The 22,938-nt window shown below is 43.1% G+C and overlaps 1 protein-coding gene across 2 annotated transcripts in view; it reads left to right on the forward strand.

Annotated features, from left to right (window-relative positions):
• The window catches only part of ARAP2 (ArfGAP with RhoGAP domain, ankyrin repeat and PH domain 2), a 481,396-nt gene that overhangs the window by 167,549 nt on the left and 290,909 nt on the right, over positions 1–22,938 (forward strand). For both annotated transcript variants that reach the window (XM_040335148.1, XM_040335150.1), the window contains exons 10-11: positions 5,859–5,965; positions 16,721–16,920. In XM_040335148.1, the coding sequence (XP_040191082.1) occupies positions 5,859–5,965; positions 16,721–16,920 (307 nt within the window). The remainder of the gene's footprint in view (positions 1–5,858; positions 5,966–16,720; positions 16,921–22,938) is intronic.

Raw genomic sequence — 22,938 nt, forward strand, 5'->3', positions numbered from 1 at the left:
TTACATTACACAACCCCCGCACCTCTGGACCCCTTTACATTACACAACCCCCTGCACCTCTGGACCCCTTTACATTACAAAGCCCGCCCCTCACTCCGCAGCTCTGGACCCCTTTACATTACACAACCCCCTGCATCTCTGGACCCCTTTACATTACACAACGCCCTGCATCTCTGTACCCCTGCACATTACACAATCCCTCCCCCCCAGCTTTGGACCCCCTGCATGTTACACAGGCACCCCCTAGCTTTGGACCCCCTGCACATTACAGAGCCCCTCTCCCAGCTCTGGATTCCTGCATGTTTCACAGCTCTGCCCTTTCCTACCTTTCTCACGCACAGGGGAGACACACCAGCACTGAACAGAGGGGGCGGGAACTGCTGAAGTTCATTTTTCATATTAACAATGCTAATAATTGGTTGCTAGGACCACCTAGCAACCAATAACCTGCTAGTTGACTCCAGCATTTCCCGTCTTCTATTCAGTGCTGCGGTGCTGCCCCACTGTCTCTATCTCCTTCCCCTGCTGTACAGGAGAGAGAGACAGTGTTTTCTATCTCCTGCGTCAGTCCTGCGGCGTGTCACCTGGGCTGTGGTAAAGTCCGCACCCCTGCATTCTGTCACAGCCATCGCCGCTGCACTGCCTGAGTCCGTTTTGCTGTACTGCTTCAGTTATGGGGAGACCGGGGGCGCCAGCCTGAAACCCCCCAGTGTGGCACCCGGGGCGGATCGCCCCCCCATCCCCCGATAGATACGCCACTGGTCACACGGTGTAGCATGGAAGATGATGGAAAAAAGGGCAAACTATTTTAATCTGTGGTAAGTGCTGATATTTGGAGTAACACCGCTTTCCTTATTTTTAAGTCTTTGTCATATGCAGAGAATCATGCTTGGCAGTAATTCAAGCGATAATTTGTGCATTGTCTCTCTGTGGATCTTCAAATCTATAAGAATAAAAAAAATGCAGTTGCTCAGTTCACCTGATCTGTGTAGTAGTTCACTCATGTAAGTTGTTACAAAGTGGAACAAAATAAAATCCATTCTGCAAGCAGATACAAATGTAGTTCCGCCAGTGACAGATACTCTATACTTGCAGTCAGCATACTAAGAAATAAGATTGAGATCTAACTTCTGAAAAGCGGCTTCTTTGCAAAAGAGCAATTACAGTATATTAGCCAATTTTCTGTGCAACATCCATTTTATGAGGATCATGAGGTTTGTACAACAGTATATACAGCAGGTACCAGATGGACTGACTGGTGGTTGATAGGGTTTTAACTACTTTAACTTTAAATGGATTGTTTATTAGATAGCTGCTGATATAAAAGGAACTTCATTTAAAAACCTAGAATATGAAGATGAAATTACACACAGTATAAGGGAGTATGTGTTTCTATACATCCAGACACTTAAACAACTCTATTACACACATGGTAGAAGACATGATTTTTTCTGCAGTGAAGTAACACCTACAAGTCTTGTTACCAAACATTCTTCACCCCCATACCTAAAAAACCCTCACTGGACCCAACCAGCCTGAACAACTCAAGGTCCATCCCCTTGCTCCCATTCATGGGCGTTCACATACGCAGCCCTCAAAATTTCCACTGGCTTGCTCGTATTTGGCAAGCGGAAATTAGCGGAGGGTGAGTGGGGAGCAGGGGTAGACTAGGCTGACAGTTTCCTGGCTGATCAATTCTGGCAGAAGCAGTGTGCCCATCAGAGCAGCCCGGAGGGGGGGCTCCCTGCCCCTGGGCCATTCTGATGTACTGTACAAAAGGCCAAACCACTTCTGACAGAAGCGATCAGCCAAGAAACTGTTGGAAAAATCAGGGATCTCCTGTTGAGATAAGGCTTTTATATGTAACACCCTGGAGTTTAGGTAGGTTTGCTCCTCACAAATTTACTTGCCAGGAATAGTTATTCTAGTTTATTGTTAGAGATCTATTCATTTCTCCCTAAGTTTGACCTTGTTGCACTTTTCTCTTCTACCACTAGGTGGCCGGGTACTTGGTGGTACTAGATATGAGAAGGGCAATGGAAGGTCAGGTTACGGGTATATGGGGTATCTAAGCCAATGGGTAGGGGTTTTCTTGAGTCCCTTGGCCTGCTGGGAGAGCCTATAGATATATACTCAGGTGGAGTCAGGTGATCTATGTTCTGTGCCACCTGGACGGCTATCTGGGTAGACATGTGTTGTACTGCCCAGGCTGCTAGGCTGGAGATTGGGCCTATCCTGGGCACATCTGGCTGCTAGGCTGTCTGAGGGCCTATCCAGAAGCAAGAGAGCAGCGCAGGGTTGGGACTGCAGCTTGCAGTCCAACCAAAAGTTCCGGTCAGAGAATCTGTCATGGTCGGAGGTAGAGAGGAAGCTGTCGCCAGTAAGGGACTATCCGCCTAATTACCAGGGACCACAGTGAGTAACTGAAGCAAATACCAGAGCAGCATTCTCACCAATTGGGGACGGTGAAGAATCTGGAAACTTCAGTGGGTATCAAGCCAGGGACCCAGTCAGTGGAGAGGACTCTTGCAGAGCAGCCTTGTGTGTCAAGCCAGGGACCAGGCAGGACAGCAGGGGTGAAGCTTGAGAGGTATCTTGAGTGTCAAGCTAGGGACCAAGCAGAGAAGCGAGGATGACACGTGAGGAAGATACCACCGTGAAGATAGGCGGTGCTCAAGGGATTCAGTGACAATGAATCAGTGGATCTAGTGAGAGACTGGGAGCTCGGTGGGCTGAAGAACTACAAGGAGTGATTGTAGTGGAATAGAAAGGAACTGTAAAGCTTTGGGTTAGGAACTGTTAAAGACTGTTGCCATAGGAAACAGCATTTCTGCACATGCAGATGTGGCGTCTTGCTAGATGCATTTCCCTGCATGGCTGTTCTCCTATCAAAGCCTTGGAGTCTGCCAATTGAACTTGCAACTACCTAAGGGTATCCTGGCCCTAACCCTCTCTCCTCAAGAAGTTTCTGGCGCCCAGTGACTTTAATCATTTTGCACCTACCATGCCTCACAACCCACTTTGCACAGAAGAATGTCAGCTATCTCTGGCCCTGGAGGTTCTCATTAGACTGAAGGAGGCCTAGGACCTTATTACATATATGAATAGCCAGCCACTATCAAAGTCCTGCCTTCTGGACCGGCATTGGACCAGTGTCTAGGAGGCGGGACCTAATTTGACAGCGCTGCTTTTCATATATAAGCCACGTCTCAGAGGGAGAGCCCCACTTTGTGTCATCCAGCCAGCAGCTCCTCCTGATTCCTCCCTGATGCATTGCTGGGCACTGATGAGGCTGCATGTATGGGCAATGATAGGCTGCATTGATGGATACTGATATGCTGCACTGATGGCCAATGATATGCTGACGTATGGGCAATGATATGCTGCACTGATGTGCAATGATATGCTGCACTGATGGGCAATGATATGCTGCACTAATGGGCTGCATTGATGGACAATGATATGCTGCACTTATGGGCAATGATACGCTGCACTGATAGGCACTGATATGCTGCACTGATGGGAAATGGTAGGCTGCACTGATGTGCACTAATAGGCTACACTGATAGGCAATGATAGGCTGCACTGATGATGCGCCACTGACGGCCACTGATGAGTCGGAACTGATAAGCTGCACTGATGGACAATGATAAGGCTGCCCTGATGGGCACTGATAATCTGTAACTATCAGTCCCTCCTCTCATGCCAGTGTACTAGGTTTAATTCTGCACTCTGGCCCATATTTTCATCCCCAAATCCTATCACAATCCAAATCTTGTAGACTTCACCTCTGTAAAATCTCTAAAATACAACCTAACCAATGAAGCCACCAAGCTACTCATCCACTAAGGCCTCGTACACACGACAGAACATGTCTGCTGAAACTGGTCCACGGAACAGTTTCCGCGGACATGTTCGGTCGTGTGTAGGGCCGTTTTTATCGGACATGTCCCCTCGTCTGTACGAGGCCTTACATGTTATATATCATATCATCTTGACTGTTGTGAAGTGGATAAATGTAAAAATAGTTATCTTCATTCATCTAGTGATATCACAGATCACCAAATGGACTGTTTGTTTTTTGCACGATTGTTCTCTTTTGCATTGATTGGAATTTATAAGGACTATGTGCAATAAGGAGTACATTGCACTTTATTGCTAGTTTAAACTTTTAAGGCATAAAACGATTTATTTTGCATATTATCAGGAAACATACAGCATATTGCACCTTTTTATATACTGGTATATATCATTTTTGTATATGCACATTGGATATAATTTTGTATATGCACATTTTGATTTTTGGTATAGCGCTGCACTTATATTGTATCAAGTGTGGGAAGTGCCGGAAGCTTTTTGGTACTATATAGCAGCTCACAAAGTTTTATTTAAATTGCCAGTTACAACAGGCCCTTTGAGAGCAACCATACTGCTGGTGCCGTCCACAATGAAGTTGAGTTTGGTACCCCTGTTCTAGAGGGTGTCGCTGAGCTTTCCTCTCACCCAATCGCCAAGTGGAAGGATTTAAGGGTGGGAAGTAGGAATGTTGAAATGTTACTTATACTTCATCAGCCACTACTTTTCTGTCACTTTTCTAATGATATCAATATTGATATAATTTTATTGTTTCCTTGTCAAAGTATTTTATTGAATGAATATGATAATCCAAGTTAATTTTATTGTTTTATCATTTATACAATAAGTTTACATTTTGATTATGCAGGTAGACCGTTTCAGTTAGAAATTTATATTTTGTGTTCTGCAGGCTGAACTATTTTACAAAAGGTCATTAAACCTGGCCTAATGCCGCGTACACACCATCACTTTATGTGATGAAAAAAAACGACACTTTCTGTGAAGTAAAAAATGACGTTTTTGAAACTTCAATTTTCAAAGACGAAGTTGCATACACACCATCGTTTTCTCACAATGATCTTGCAAAGTCAGGTTACGTTCCACCACGTTTTACCATTGAAGCTAGCTTCTGGGCATGCGTGGATGAAAAAACGTCTTAGAAAACGACGTTTTTTGGTACACACGGTCAATTTCTGTGAAGTAAAAAGTGCACTTTTGAAAAACGACACATAAAATTGAAGCATGCTTCAATTTTTTTCTGTCGTTTTTTAGAAGACATAAAACGACGTTTTTGCCCACACACGGTCAATTAAATTGACGTTTTTGAAAATGACGTTTTTTTCCATCGCAGAAAGTGATGGTGTGTACGCGGCATAATAGGTTATTAACTTGGACTAGCAGATGTTAATGATGTAATGAATTAAGCCTGGTTTCCACACAACCTTTCCAACAGGATCTAATTTTACAATCCAGGCCTGTGTAGACATACCGTGATGGGATAAATTATGGTTCTCATTAGTAGATCCCTTGTTATCAGTATTCTTCTAATTAATGCTTTTGCACCATTGTTAAAGTGGTTGTAAAGGCTTTTTTTTTTTTTTTTTTTCTTCCTTTAAAGCATTCTCTGTCTTAAGATAAAAGATGTTCAGCTCCTCCACCCCCAAATACTTACCTGATCCCAATCTCGATCCAGTGCTGTGTCTGAGAGCAGCAGTGCTGCTCTCTCTTGCCTCACAGGGCTCAGAGGCAGCAATGGGAGCCGTTGGCTCCTGCTGCTGTCAATCAAATGCTATGTGGAGGGAGCAGGGGGCAGAGATGTTCTATATGTAAGTATCTAAAATAAATAAACTAAAGAAAATAATAAAAGGTGTGTTTAGAAAATAATGGAAGTGGAAGTTAGACTTTTTTTTTTATATTTGTTCATTTATGTACTGTATAATGCACAGTATCCTTTCTAAAGACTGAATATTTAATTGTATTGTTTATTTTTTATTTTTTTTCAGGAATACAATGCAGGGATTGTCATCACTGATATCAGTATGACAATGGCCACTTTAAAAAACACTGAGCGGAAAATCTTTGAGATCACAACTCCTTTTAGAAATTTTTGGTAAGTATAACTTGGCAAATAAATTCAGATATGGTGTAGTAATGTGATTCTGCTATATTACTGGGTTGTCAAAATGTAAAGAAAACCTGTCATATGCTAAAACTAGGGATGAGCTTCGTGTTCGAGTCAGAACTCATGTTCGACTCGAACATCGTATGTTCGATCGTTTCGACGAATTGCGAACTTATGCGCCATTCGCGCCAAATTTGAGTGGCACGTCACGGCCCATAATTCACTGCTGCAATGCAGTGCATTGCTGGCTACTAATTGGCCAAGCATGCACTATGACCCGCATGCTTGGCCAATCACAGCGCCGTCTGTACAGAGAGCCGTAATTATGCCTCAGGGGATTTAGTACACGCCCCACACTATATAAGGCCGCCTGCGTGGTGGCCTTGTGTAGTGTGTTGTGGCGGTGGTTAAAGATAGACAGAGAGAGAGACAGTGTCATTTCAATTGAATTAGATAGAGCAGGCAGGTAGGTGAGTCAGTTACAGTGTGTAGAGGATATATATGCATCCCAGGTGTTGAAGATATATTTATACACTGTATTGAGTTTAGCTAGATCCGTTCCTGTATGCTCTTCCTATTATACTGACAGGCAGGCAGGTGATTGTGCTAGCTGCAGTATTTTCACTTAGTGTCATTTGCACAGTGTGCACCTACAGCTTACCTGAATACAATTGCTGGTGTTCTCATACAAATCCAGGCAGGGACATACAGTATTCCGTTTTATTGTCCTTTGCTGGTGTTCTCATACTAATACCACAGGCAGGGATCTGCAAGTATTTTCACTTGGTGTACTGTGTCCTCTGCACCGTGTGCACCTAAAGCTACATGAATACAATTCCTGGTGTTCTCATACTAAGACCACAGGCAGGGATCTGCAAGAATTTTCACTTGGTGTACTGTGTACTCTGCACAGTGTGCACCTAAAGCTACGCGAATACAATTGCTGTTGTTCTCATATTAATACCACCGGCAGGGATCTGAAGGTATTTTCACTTGGTGTACTGTGTTCTCTGCACAGTGTGCACCTAAAGCTACGTGAATACAATTGCTGGTGTTCTCATACTAATACCACAGGCAGGGATCTGCAAGTATTTTCACTTGGTGTACTGTGTCATCTGCACCGTGTGCACCTAAAGCTACGTGAATCCAATTGCTGATGTTCTCATATTAATACCACAGGCAGGGATCTGCAAGTATTTTCACTTGGTGTACTGTGTCCTCTACACAGTGTGCACCTAAAGCTATGTGAATACAATTGCTGGTGTTCTCATATTAATACCACAGGCAGGCATCTGCAAGTATTTTCACTTGGTGTACTGTGTTCTCTGCACAGTGTGCACCTAAAGCTACATCATTACAATTGCTGGTGTTCTCATACTAATACCACAGGCAGGGATCTGCAAGTATTTTCACTTGGTGTACTGTGTTCTCTGTACAGTGTGCACCTAAAGCTAAGTGAATACAATTGCTGGTGTTCTCATACTAAAACCACAGGCAGGGATCTGCAAGTATTTTCACTTTCACCAGTGCCTAAGGCCCAATTTTTCTGTCCCTGTTTAACAGGGACGTGTAATTACAATTTTTTATACAGTATCTTGCAGCAGGGCTCATTCCTGCGCTCCAACTAGAGTATCAGTGAGGGGTTGCTGTGTTGTGGAACCAGTACCTAAGGCCCAATTTTTCTGCCCCTGTTCAACAGGGACATGTAATTACAATTCTTGATCTAATATTTTACAGCAGGGCCCATTCCTGCGCCCACCAAGAGTAACTATGAGGACTTACAGTGTTGTGGCACCAGCACCAAAGGCCCAATTTTACTACCACTGTTCAACAATGGCACGTATTTACCAGGGCCGTTTGAAGGAATTTGGGGGCCCCAAGCAAAATGGGGGCCCCCAAGCACCCCCCCGCACGCAAAGCCTACGTTAGCGCTACAATAATTTTTTACACCCATGTTCTTACTCCTCACCCCCTCCCTAGTCCCTATGTTTTTCTATTCTCACCTCCCCTTCTTCCCTGTAGGCAGCCGCTGTAGCGTGGCCGAGCTCCTCTTCCTCCTGTCAGTCCGGTGTTCTATCATTATGGGTCCCCAGTCCCCTATCAGATAGTACCCGGGCCGGGTACCGCGTGGTACAGGATATTTCGTTTCCTGTGTTCCCGGCCCGGACTGAAGGGAAGTGAGCACTCAGTGTGCACTTCCTGTTAGTCCGGCTGGGAACAGGAAATTTAATCTCCTGTACCACGCGCGGTACCCGGCCGGACTGACAGGACTCCCGGAGGAAGGAAGAGGAGCTCGGCCACACTACAGCCTGGGAAGGGGAAGTTGGGGGCCCCAAGTTAGCTCGGGGGCCCCAAGCAAGCTCAGGGCCCCAAGCAATTGTTTGTTTTGCCTGTCCTGTAGCGACAGGCCTGGTAATTACAATTCTTGATATAATAGTTCACAGCAGGGCGTCCCAGCGCCCACCAAGACTAACTGTGAGGGCTTACAGTGTTGTGGCAACACCAACACCTAAGGGCCAAATTTCTACAGAGTACATACGCCAGACCCCTACTTTCAAACATCCAACTTACAAACGACTCATACTTGCAAACGAAAGGAGACAACAGGAAGTGAGAGGAAATCTACCCCTAGGAAATGGAAATTCTCTTCTGTAAGAGGTGTCTCCTGTCCACTGATGCTTTAGCCAATCCTTGTTTTACTAAAAAACTATTTAAAAAAAAAAAAACATTTGTAATTGGGACAGAAAGTGAGGTGGAATCTTCTGAACAGATGCACAGACAGCAAAACAAATGTTACAGGGGTGATAACCCTTCTCTATGTTTTCCAAAAAGCTTAAAAATAGATTTTTGGGCTGCAGTTACACTTTAAAAATGTACCAGTTCAAAATTACCAACAGATTCTACTTAAAGTGGAGTTCCACCCATTTTTTTTATGTTTGTCTGTGCTGCATGCTCTAATCTCATAGTGTTCAGAATGGACAATTTTTATTTAATTTGTTGCTTGTAAATACCTTTATTTTGTAGTCCTTCATTACTTCCTCCTCATTATTTGCCTAGGCTATTTGCAAGGGTTTCTGGGATAGGCATCATGTTTCCCAGTAGTCCTTGCAAACCTGACTGAAACCTATTACATTGCTTGTGCACTGAGCATGTGCGAGATATGCAAAGCTTAAAGCCTAAGGGCTTTCACACAGGAGCGTTGCGCTGGCAGGACGGTAAAAAAAGTCCTGCCAGCTGCATCTTTGAGGCGCTGTAGGAGTGGTGAATATACCGCTCCTACAGCGCCCCTGCCCATTGAAATCAATGGGGCAGCGCCTCCAAAAAGCACGCAAAGCGTCATTTTTGTGGGTGGGTTTAACCCTTTTTGACCGCTAGCGGAGGTTAAAACCGCAACGCTAGCGCCCGAAAATCACAGCAGAAAAAACAACGGTAAAGCGCCGCTAAAAATAGCGGCACTTTAGCGCCGACGCACCCAGCACTTCAGTGTGAAAGTAGCCTTAGGCCCCATACACACGAGAGGATTTATCCGCAGATACGGTCCAGCGGACCGTTTCCACGGATAAATCCTCTCAAAGAAATCCGCTGATTTCGATGGGATGGAGTGTACACACCATCCCATTGAAATCCGCGCGGAAATCCTCTGCCGATGACGTGTCGCGCCGTCGCCGCGATTATGACGCGGCGACGGGCGCGACGCTGTCATATAAGGAATTCCACGCATGCGTCAAATCATTACGACGCGTGCGGGGAATCCCTTTGGACGGATGGATCCGGTAAGTCTGTACAGACGAGCGGATCCATCCGTTGGAATGGATTCCAGCAGATGGATATGTTGTGCAGCACAACAAATATTCGATCTGCTGGAATCCATCCCAGAGGAGATTTCTCCGCGGAAACAGATCCGCTGGCGTGTACACACCATAGGATCTATCCGCAGAAACCCATTTGCTGGGATTTATCTGCGGATAGATTCTATCGTGTGTACGGGGCCGTAGGAGCGGTGTATTCAACACTCCTAAAGTGCTGCAAAGAAGCTTTCACAACCTTTTTTTGACGCCCTGTCAGCGCAGCGCCTCAGCGTATAAGCACTCTTTTACATTGGGATTGCAGATGAGGCTTCTTTCGGGTGCTTTACAGGCACTTTTTTTAACGCTAAGACCCCTTTCACACTGGGGCTTTTTCAGGCGCTTTAGTGTGAAAGCACTCGGGCTTTCACATTGGGATTGCAGATGCAGCTTCTTTCAGGTGCTTTTTTTTAACACTAAAGCGCCTAAAAAACACCACAGTGTGAAAGGGGTCTAAGTGCAACAATTTAGAAATTGGATGAAAGGTTTAGCACTGGGAAACACCTTTTGAAAGATAAATAAGAAGGCCAGTATGGTGGCCTGAGTTTATGGGAGAAGCCTGGTGGGTATTTAAGCAGCCCACTTACCCATGCTCTTTGTCGGTTCAGTGCGTGATACTACACATCACTGGGACGACTCTTCCCAGCTCACCTTATGTTTGTGAGTCTGCGCATTCAATCACATTCAATACCCTCCCACCCTTTCCTTTTTCAGGGCACTTCGCAGCATATCCTTCTTCAATTACCTACCCATTACTTATCTTGGGTATGCCCCTTTTTCTTGGTATACCGACCAGACCACCAAGGCACACTTCAGGTCTATTTATGTTGTGTAGCGCCCTGCTCCTGATGACCAGGCGCTATGTTTAAATTTAGTGTATGTCTGAGCTGGTAGTTAGCTCAGACTTTGGGATGATTAAGGCTTAAACAGCCTCTGTTCCAGCTATTGCTGTGTTTGAAGGACTTGCCACTTTTGCCTGTAGGTGGCGTTACCACCCAGGCCATTGTTGAAATACAAGCAGGCCAGAGTGTATTGGGTGCTTTTCCCCAGGAATAGCCTAGTGGGAGTGGTCTCTCTGCTGGGAAAAGGTACTTAAGGGGGCAGACGCCATTTTTGGGGGCTTTTTACCACGTGGCCCTCCTGGCTTGAAGTATGTAGTGGTTGATTTTCAGCCGCAGGGCCACATTGGCCCAGAGGCTGCATCCCTAACACGTAGGCCCAGTTGTCCTGACTGGGGCCTACACTTTGGAGGTGGTCCTGCGCTGTCTGTCCTAAGGGAGGAAGCCACTCAATGGAGGAAACCAGGGGAGGACCTGTCCTGGAGAGGACCAAGTAGAAGACTGGTATCTCTGGGAAGGCCTGGTGACTTTATTGGAGGATGCACCGAAGCCTATATTACCTTACAGCATGCCGGGTCGGCTTAAAGGCTCTAAACTGTAAGGCTGAATATATGTTCTGCCACAGGATTTAGTATTCAGTTCATCTTTATCAAAATAAATCCTGTGGCAGAGGATCAGCTCATCTTTATCGCACTAAAGTCTGTGGCAGAGACTATTATTCTTTCTTTTTGTCCATGCATCATCCCGGCTGCTAGGCCGGTGAAAGGGGCCTAACTGGGTGAGCAATACCCACTCGGAGGAAAGTGGTGAGTGTGACTTTTGAAGCTTAAAAGCTCCCCAGTGATCTGCATCAAGTGCCTGAACCTTCCCCTGACCCTCCATCCCTCTACCTGTGCACATTTGTGTGAAATAAAGCTTAACGAAAATTATCTACAACTTGTGTGGACATTGAGGTTTCTATAGACTCTCATCCCCTAGACAACGAATGGTGAGGTAGCGTGCAGGCCCAAATCTAAACCAGCAGCTCCTTCGGGGGTAGTGCTACAGTTGTAAGTCTTGTCGTGTGTTTATGTGATCCACATCTCTCTCGGTCAGAGGGTCACGACCATAAATAGTGAATTTTATATACAATTATATAGATTAGATCAAAATGAGGGACAAATGAGGAGGAAAGATGGACAGAGGAACATTGTTTCAAATCAAGGACAGTCCCTGGAAATCTGGGACAGTTGGGATCTATGTATAGCTGCTGTCACTTTCAGTTAAAATGCAGACGTTCATCTGCTACATGTTCACCACCAGCAGCAAAAGATATATTGCTCTTTTTTCATCCCCATATTCTTTTCTATAATCACCAGTCATCCATCACAAACAAATACTCATATCCAATAATCTTGTAGTTTGCCATCTAAAAGGCTCACTTTGCCTAAAGCCCTGTACACACGATCGGATATCTGATGGAATCTTATCCGATGAATTTTCTCATCAGATATTCGATGAAGCTGACTTTCATCAGTCTTGCCTACACACCATCAGTCAAAAATCCAACGCGGTGACGTAAAACACTACGATGTGCTGAGAAAAATGAAGTTCAATGCTTCCGAGCATGCGTCGACTTAATTCTGAGCATGCGTGGATTTTTGACCGATGGACTTCCACACAGACGATCGTTTTTTTCTATCGTTTTTTTATCCATAGGAAAATTTTTAAAAGTTCTATTTTTTTTCACAGATGGAAAACAAATCGATAGGGGCCCACACACGATCGGTTTGTCCTATGAGTTTTCATCAGACAAACCGATCGTGTGTACAGGGCTTAAGTGTTTCTGGTGCACACACTGGAATACCAGTTAGTTGACTTAAACTCAGTTTATCTAACTATGAAGGGACAGATCCACAAAAGTATTACACAGGTGTTTTGTATCTTCAAAACAAGATACGACGGCATCTCGGCCAGATCCGACAGGCGTACGTCTTAGTACGCCGTCGGATCTAAGCTGCAATTCTTCGGTGGCTGCTAGGTGGCGTTTCCGTCGAATTCCGCATAGAGTATGCAAATTAGCTAGTTACGCCGATTCACGAACGTACGTCCGGTCGGCGCATTTTTCTACGTCGTTTGCGTTCGGCTTTTTCCGGCGTATAGTTAAAGCTACTGTTATGAGGCGTACTCAATGTTAAGTATGGCCGTCCTTCCCGCGTAGAAATTTGAAATTTTTACGTCGTTTGCGTAAGTCGTTCGCAAATAGGGATTTGCGTAGAATGACGTCACCGTCGGAAGCATTGGCTTGTTCCGGGTTAATTTTGAGCATGCGCACTGGGATACCCCCACGGACGGCGCATGCACAGTTAAAAAAAAACGTTGTTTACGTCGGGTCACAACGTATTTACATAAAACACCCCCCCATCACAGCCATTTGAATTCCGCGCCATTACGCCGCCAAAGATACACTACGCCGTCGTAATTTACGGCGTGGATTCTTTGTGGATTAAAAAAAAAAGTAAGTTACGGCGGCGTAGTGTATCTTAGATACGCTACGCCCTGCGCATAAATGCGCCGCTGTACCAGGATCTGCCCCGAACTGTGCAGAGGTCCAGTGTAGGATACTATGTTGTCACAATTACTCTAACAAGCATCTTCCTGTACTGTGTGCTCTTTTACTAGTAACACAGCTTATGTCACTGACTTCTCACCCTAGAAGTTTTTCTTACTCACTTGTTAGGAAGCACTAATCATGAACTGCGATCATATGTTGGTCCTTAGTGTATTTTATGACTAAAGCCTCGTACACACGATCGAATATCTGATGGATTCTAATTCGATGGATTTTTTCGTCGGATATTCGATGAAGCTGACTTTCATCAGTCTTGCCTACACACCATCAGTCAAAAATTTGACCGTGCCAAAACACGGTGACGTATAACACTACGACGTGCTGAGAAAAATGGAGTTCAATGCTTCCGAGCATGCGTCTACTTGATTCTGAGCATGCGTGGATTTTTCTCCGATGGACTTCCACACAGAGAATCGTTTTTTCTATAGTTTTTTTATCCATAGGAGAAATTTAAAACTGGTTCTATTTTTTTACGCCGATAGAAAAAAGACTGATGGGGCCCACACACGATCTGTTTGTCCGATGAAAACAGTCCATCGGTCTGTTTTCAACGGACAAACCGATCGTGTGTACAGGGCTTTAGTGTTCTTCTACCCTAAAGTGTGCTTTCTTAATTTTTAAAGACACAATTATCATCATCATCAAGTTATTCTTGTTAATGTTTTCTTTTTTCTTTTTTTTAACTGTATTGTGATCCCTGATTATAAATAATCAGCCTCATGTTTATGGGGTTAGTGATGCTGTAAATTAAATTGAATGCTTGCTAACTTTCAATCATTTTGTTTGCATAGAAGAGATTTTTTTTTTTATATTTTTCTAATATCCAGGGGCAAGTTATATAACTTTTACTCCTGTGTCGTGTGCTGTGACTTGTAGTGCATTTTTCCTCTTTTTAAATAAAGACAACCATCAAGGTTTTTTGGAGTGCGGCTGTCCATATTTCCTCTTTCTACTTATAACTTTTTCTGAACTTGAAGATTTGAGATGCTTTAGTGTGGATTTATTTAACAAAATAGTGTAAAGTATATTGACTAATGTGCAGCGCTTAGGATGGGTTTAGTTCTGGCGGAACACACTTGTTACACGTCTCACTGCCTGTTGAACCACGTGACGACCAGTGACGTACTGGTACGTCACTGGTTTGGGAAGGTAATATGTTTACATATGCATGCGTGACCAAAACATGCATTCACCTTTGTGCAGGAATACAGTATGGGGGCGGGTGCTTTAAATTTTTTATTTTATTTTTACATCGTACCCTTACATTTTTTTAGCACTTTTATTGCTATCACAAGGAATGCACAACATCCCTTGTGAAAACATGGGCCATGACAGGTAATTTTCCTCGAGAGATCTGGGGTCTATGAAACCCCAGATCTCTTCTCTGGGCTCCTAAGCAGCAAGATTGGTTTGATCTACTGAGGGTGTGAACACTTATGGTGATGTGTAGTGTTGCTTTTGAGCCAAACATATTTGGAATTATGGCCAAAAAGTTCAACCTTATTTTCATCAGACCTTAACACATTTTCCCACATGCTTTTGGGAGACTTCGGATGTGTTTTCGCAATATTTAGCCAGGCTTGGATGCTTTTCTTTGTGAGAAAAAGTTTCTTTCTGTCTTGTCACTCTAGCCCAGACATATGAAGAATACAGGAGATTGTTCTCACATGTACCACACAGCCAGTACTTGCCAGATATGCCTGCAGCTCTTTTAATGTTGCTGTAGGCCTCGTGGCAGCCTCCCTGACCAGTTTTCTTCTTTTCTTTTCATCACTTTTGGAGGGACGTCTAGTTCTTGGTAAATTCACTGTTGTGCCATATTTTCTCCACTTGATGATGACTTTCTTCACTGTGTTTCATGGTATATCTAATGCCTTGGAAATTATTTTGTACCTTTCTCCTGACTGATCCCTTTAACAATGAGATCTCTCTGATGCCTTGGAAGCTCTTTGCAGACCATGGCTTTTTCTGTAGGATGTGACTAAGAAAATGTCAGGAAAGACCTACTAGAACAGCTAAACTTTATTTGGGGTAAATCAGAGGATCTTTAAATGATGGCCGGTGTGTAATGACTCCTATTTAACCACTTAAGGACTGCCTCCTGCACATATACGTCGGCACAGCTGGGCACATGTACGTACAGGTACGTCCTGTACTAGTACCCAGCCGTGGGTCGCGGGCGCGCGCCCGCGGCGCGCTCCCGGGACCGAAGCTCCGGGACCCACAGACTCGATTGCCACTGGAGTCCCGCGAACGGTCCCTGGAGCTGAAGAACGGGGAGAGCCGTGTGTAAACACGGCTTCCCCGTTCTTCACTGTGGCGGCTGCATCGATCGTGTCATCCCTTTTATAGGGGGACACAATCAATGACGTCACACCTATAGCCACACCCCCCTACAGTTGTAAACACACTTCAGGGAACACATAACCCCATCAGCGCCCCCTTGTGGTTAACTCCCAAACTGCAACTGTCATTTTCACAATAAACAATGCATTTTAAATACATTTTTTGCTGTGAAAATGACAATGGTCCTAAAAATGTGTCAAAATTGTCCGAAGTGTCCGCCATAATGTCGCAGTCATTAAAAAAATCGCTGATCGCCGCCATTAGTAGTAAAAAAAAAAAATGCAATAAAACTATCCCCTATTTTGCACAAACCGATAAACGCTTATTGCGATTTTTTTTTACCAAAAATAGGTAGAAGAATACATATCGGCCTAAACTGAGTAAAAAATATATATTTTTATATATTTTTGGGGGATATTTATTATAGCAAAAAGTTAAAAATATTGAATTTTTTTCAAAATTGTCGCTCTATTTTTGTTTATAGCGCAAAAAATCAAAACTGCAGAGGTGATAAAATACCACCAAAAGAAAGCTCTATTTGTGGAAAAAAAAGGCCGCCAATTTTGTTTGGGAGCCACGTCGCACGACCGCGCAATTGTCAGTTAAAGCGACGCAGTGCCGAATCGCAAAAAGGGGCAAGGTCCTTTAGCTGCATTTTGGTCCGGGTCTTAAGTGGTTAACATGAGTTTGAATGTGACTGCTTAATTCTTAACACAGCTACATCCCCACTTCTGCAACCACATTATTTTCATTTTTTATATTTGCTTCCCAACCCTAAAAGATTTCAGTTTGTTTTTCAATTGAGTTGTACAGTTTATAGGTCACATTAACGGTAGAAAAAGTTATGAAATGATTTATTTATTTGTCTCATTTTTTTACATCACAAAAACCTGACATTTTAACAGGGGTGTGTAGACTTTTTATATCCCACTGTATTTGTAAATGTTATCATAACTTTTCTAAATAATAGTATCTTATATTCCTGGATGAGTTGCCTTTAAATACATAAGAAGTAAGGAAAGCAATATACAGTAAATGTGTGTCTAATATGAAATTTAGGAAAAAAAAAAGATTAATCACTTAAAAAGTTAAATTTCTTTAGCTTTACAGCAGACTCGGAAAGAGAAAAGCAAGACTGGATTGAAACATTAGAACAATCAATAGCAGAGACAGTAGCTGATTATGAAGTAGCTGAAAAGATTTGGTTCAATGAATCGAACAGGAGTTGTGCAGACTGTCGTGCTCCAAACCCTGACTGGGCATCTATCAACTTAGGGGTTGTTATTTGCCGGAGCTGTGCAGGTAAATGAATATTACGATGCAGCTTTGTGTTGCTTAATGCAATTTTTATATGTTCTACCATTTCCCTGCTCATACTGTTTGATTAAGTATATATTGCTTCTGTAAGACAGTCAAGCAGAAAATCCCTCATTGAGAAGAAGTGACAAAATACAGAAACATGAGGGGATTTTTTTATTTTATTTAAGGACTGGTAAAAGAGAGAAGCTATCACGACTCCTACACACTCACATTCTAAGTTTTTCAAGTTTCAATGATGGGATGAATGTACAAGGGATCTGTCAGCACAGAAATATCCGAACTGTCAGTGTTAACTTGGTTAGGGTGGTGAAGGTGAAGGCTTTCAAGCTGACATCCATGCCTTTGTTCTATTTAATAGTCTGTGATCCAGTAAAAATATTGGACACTTGGGCCCAGATTCTCTGAGTCTGAGCCGTCGTATCTTGGCGCCTGATTCAAAGAATCAGAGGCCCAGATTCTCGTAGGAGATACGACGGCGTATCTCCAGATACGCCGTCGTATCTCTGAGTCTGAACCGTCGTATCTTGGCGCCTGATTCAAAGAATCAGATACGCCAGAATTTGTATAAGATACGACCAGCGTAAGTCTCCTACGCCGTTGTATCATAACTGCATATCTACGCTGGCCGCTAGGGGCGTTTACGCTGATTTACGCCTAGAAATATGTAAATCAGCTAGATACGCCAATTCACGAATGTACGCCCGGCCGTCGCATTACAGATACGCTGTTTACGTTAGGCTTTTCCCGGCGTAAAGTTACCCCTGCTATATGAGGCGTAGATGAGGCGTACCAATGTTAAGTATGGACGTCAGAACAGCGTCAAATTTTTCAAGTTTTACGTTGTTTGCGTAAGTCGTTCGCGAATAGGGCTGGGCGTCATTTACGTTCATGTCGAAAGCATTGGCTTCTTGCAGGTTAATTTGGAGCATGCGCACTGGGATACTTTCACGGACGGCGCATGCGCCGTTCGTAAAAAGTGTCATTTACGTGGGGTCACATTAAATTTACATAACACACGCCCACATCTTCCACATTTGAATTAGGCGGGCTTACGCCAGCCTATTTACGCTACGCCGCCACAACTTTGGTTTGAGAATACTGCACTTGCCTGTCAAAGTTGCGGAGGCGTAACGTAAATAGGATACATTACGCCCGCACAAAGATGCACGCTTCTACGTGAATCCGGGCCTTGATATGTAAATGTTTATTCTTGGTCAGGGACTTACCAAGGAGTGCGGCAAGAATTGAAGGTTCTTAGGATGGTACCTTAAAAAAAATAAAAAAAACAGGACAAGACATCAATGGCAACTCCAATAATTCTGTGTTAATGGATTCTCTTTAAAGCATAAGTTCATTATTATTAAATTTCTGCCTACAACACACAGTATTTGCTGCACACTACTGCCTGTAGCGTTGTCTGCGTGTCTTATTGCTCTTATTCCTTATAAACCGCTTGCCAACCACAATACGTATATATACATTGTAGTTTGCAAGTAGTTTACCAGGGTTATGGCTGAAGCTATCAGCCATAACCCTGGTATTATCTTTTTCAGCCATGAAAGCAATCCGAGCAGCTCATTAGACACTGGATCGCTTTCCGAAGACATCCTCCTTCCCGCTATTCGATTGTGTTTCTCTAGCTTACCGTTTCCACCGTCACTCCCGGGAAATTATCCCACAGTGCAGTTGGCTGGTCATAGAGGCAGTGAGAAACTAGGCTGTCTCTGATTGCATCTATGTTCTTGAAGGACCGAAGCGACATCATGACGTTACTTCAGATTTAAGTTGGACGGTAACACTTTTCGTTTTAATCTTTTGCTTTTAAAGGTAAAGAAGAGATTTTTGGTCTTTCTGACCCCAGATTCCTCCATAAAGATGACCAGTCATCCTATTTTCTATTACAATGTTTACATTCATTGTAATAGAAATAAAAGTCATAAAAAAATATTAAATAAATAAAGGGACAGTGTAAAAAATAATAATAATAAATAAATTATAAAACAAACGTGCCCCCCCATCCCTCAGTGCTCGCGTGCAGAAGCGAATACAAGTTACGCACGCATGTAAATGGTGTTCACACTACACATGTGAGGTATCACCATGAAAATTACATAGCAATCATTCTAGTGCTAGACCTCCTCTGTTACTCTAAACAGGTAACCTGTAAAGGCGTTTAAAGCATCCCCTATGGAGATTTATAAGTATCGTAGATTGTCGCCATTCCACAAGTGGGACGAAATTTTAAAGCGTGACATGTTAGGTAAATAATTTACTCATCTTTTATATTATACAAAAAATTGGGGTATATATTGTTTTTTTTCTTTTTTTTATTCATTTAAGTGTATTTTTTTCCAAAAAATGCGTTTGAAAAAAATGCTGCACAAATTTCGTGGGACATAATAAATTGCAATGATAGCCATTTTATTCCCTAGGGTCTCTGCTTAAAAAATCTATATACAGTAATGTTTTGGGGTTATAAGTGATTTTTTGTAATGATTTAAACTTGTAAACAAAAAGTGCCAGAAAAGACTTGGTCTTCAAGTGGTTAAGTTGTTAAAATAAGTAAACTAAATACTAATAAGGACCCTATAGGTAAAAGACACAGGGGGGGTTAATTACGAAAGGCAAATCCACTTTGCACTACAAGTGCACTTGAAAATGAAGTCGCTGTAAATCTGAGGGGGACATGCAAGGAGAATAAAAAAACATACATTTTAGCTTGCACGTGATTGGATGTTAAAATCAGCAGAGCTTCCCCTCATTTCAGATCTACCCCTCAGATCTACAGAAACTGCACTTCCAAGTGCACTTTCAGTGAACTTGCAGTGTACTTGTAGTGCAAAGTGGTTTTGCCTTTCGTAAATAACCCCCCCTGTCTGCATTCACCTTAACATGACTGCAAATGCCTATATTATGCACAAAAGGAAGCAGCCGGGATTCAAAAACAAAATAGCAAATTTCATAATTCATGAAATAACAGCCAGAATATAGACATATTTGCTTTCCTCAGTTAATTGGTAATTTGCTATTTTAAGTCAAGACACCCCTTTGTCAGATCATATGTGGAACCACTGGCACTTCTTATCCCTCCTAGGTAAAGTAGACATCTGAAACCTGGCATATTTATTTACTTGCTGACCCATAGTAAAAATGCATCATTAATTTGACATTTAATAATGGTCTTAGGGCTGCTTCACACCACAAAAACGCACTTCAGATTTGTTCCCAGATGCGTTTTTTGCGTGTTTTTTATGCATTTTGGAAGCAGAGGCAGAGGTTTACAGAGGCAGAGAGCGAATGCAACATATGCTTTTTTTTTTTTTTCACTGTATTGGGGTTCTGTGCATTTTTAATGTGTTCCAGTGCATTTTAGGACCAGTTCACACCACATGCAGTCCAGTGCTTTTTATTTGTCTGCATCAAAAATGCATGGATAGTAGGTCATATGGTTTTCAATGGCATAGTTCACAACAGTGCGGTCAGTTTCAGGGCGTTCAAGTTCCATTAAAAAAATTAGAACGTGCTGCATTTTTTCTGCACTGAACTGTACTGGAACACGGTAAACGCACATGTCCTTATTTAACCACTTCCCGCCCAAGGATGTCATATGACGTCCTGGACTTTCAGTGGGGATATCTAAATGATGCCTGCAGCTACAGGCATCATTCAGATATCACTGTTTTCTGCCGGCAATTCTGTGCACCATAAGAACAATCATAGCGGCAGTTCCACCGCTTGATCGTTCTTATAGGTGACGGGAGGGGACGTTCCCCCCCGCCTGCCACCATCCAGTGCTTCTCCGGGCCATCAGGGACCTAGAGAAACGATCCGCCGGCGTTGGATGGAAAGCATAGAGAAGACTAGATGGTCCCCAGTCATCTCTATGGCCGTCGGAGGCCCGGACGCAATGTTATGACGTCACGCCTGGGTACCCGGAAGTAAACAAAGCCGCAATCGCAGTTGTCGGGATGAGATCAGTGAATTTTTTTTCACAATCTCATGCTTTCCAGCCTGAAGGAGAGATGTGGGGTCTTATTGACCCCGCATCTCTCCATAAAGAGTATCTGTCACTATATATTCCTATTACAAGGGATGTTTACATTCCTTGTAATAGGAATAAAAGTGATAAAAAAAAAAAAAAGTAAAAAAAAGTGCAAAAAAATAAAAAAGTAAAATAAAAAAAATATATATATATTTAAAATGCCCCATACATACTAGTGCCATTTTACCTACCAGCATGTCTTTGGAGTGTAGGAGGAAACCAGAGAAACACACTGGCACAGGCAGAAATTCTGGGCACGTAGTACCCTGGTTGGGATTCAAACCAACAATCCTACTGCTGCTTGGTGGAAGTGCTAACCGCTTAGCCACTGTGCTGTCTGATCATTTGAAATATGGGAGAATATGATGCACAGGAATGAGGCCAATGTTTCTATAAAATATACAGTAACAGCAATAGGTTTTGTTTTTAATACTGTACAATCTTTTACAGTCTTATTTAGATGCAATCAACAACAACCAAACAGAAAACTAAATTCTGCTATTTTTTTTTATGTGTCCCAGGAGGCGTTAGCCATAATGTGCTAGTATGCACACCATATTAGAACATTGTGACAGACTTACCCATCAAACAATCTCTTTCAGTGCTGCACTGTCAGTGCGCCTGCTGGTCATAGGTGTTGTCATCTTCTCTCAGTCTTCGTCTGTTAGGCCATGATGACGTCACTCCAGCACAGTTCACGGGAGGCAAATCATTACAGCACAGTGTTGTAAATGTGCACTGAGCTGCGCATGCCTACCTATAAGGTCTCTCCTGTCATACAAACCCTACCTACCAGACATTTTTAATTTTTTAGGTTCAGTTCCGCTTTAATCACTTGTAACTGCAGGTGGGTCTTGTGGGATTAAATGATGAATTTCCAAACCTGCTCCAGAGTACTCTATATTACTATGGTGTATCTAATTGGGATTTCCCATGAGGTCCAGCATCCATCTTGGAACAGCTGCCCCCACTCCCAGTAAGGCTGCATTCACATCTAGACGGACGAAATCGCGGCGTTTTGTCGCCGCAAATCGCGGTAAAAATAGCGGCGTTTTGTACCGCGATTTGCGGCGACAAAACGCCGGTATTGTCCGCCTAGATGTGCCCCAAGATGACCCCCTCTATGGAGATGATTCCCATCTCCTAGCCGAACGCTCGAAGACGCCTGAAAAAAAGGTCCGGGACCTTTTTTCACGCGGCAGGCGACAGGCGTCCGGCGTTCGGCGTGGAGATGTGAACCATCTCCATAGAGGGACATCTGATTTCAGCCCTCTGGCGGCAGCGGCGTAGCGCTACAGGCGTAAAAACGCCTAGGTGTGAATGGGGTCTAACAGATTACTGCAATAATGGTCCATTGCTTGGTGATAGCAGTGAGTAACAAATCACAATTACAGGCACATAGGGAAATCTCACCTGATCCCCCCTAATGAAAAGAAAAATGCAAAATGAAAAATGTAAATATGATCATAGCATTAAAATAAATACATAACTAAAAACACGAGTCGCAGTGTGCACCCACGGTGACATTTATGCAGATTGTGTGAGCGTGTGTTCTGTAATTCAGCATTTATACAATTGAAGACCTGTGAGAATCTGCATTGTTGCACAAATCCTTCTTGATCGTATCTTATTGTTACATTAATGATTTGCATTTATTGATTGTTTTCTATGAGCTGTGGGTCTTACCACTTCTCTACTTTATATTAAAAAAAACAACACTTACCTGTGTGCTTGAATGCCTTTATAATTGTACTTTGTTGCATATATTACCTAAAGTGCATATACTGTAAATCCTAACAATGAACTTCTATTATTTGCTGCCTTGTAAAGTATAATGTTGAAAGCATTATTGTAATATCAATTCAATAAATGCATTAAAATACCAATGGTTCCTACTTCTTACCATAAAACAAGTGGGCTTGTTATTTTCTGCGGTGAGCTGATGCTTTAGTTATTTC

The sequence above is a fragment of the Rana temporaria genome, chromosome 1 (genome assembly GCF_905171775.1).
Source record: "Rana temporaria chromosome 1, aRanTem1.1, whole genome shotgun sequence".
NCBI classification, from domain to species: domain Eukaryota; kingdom Metazoa; phylum Chordata; class Amphibia; order Anura; family Ranidae; genus Rana; species Rana temporaria.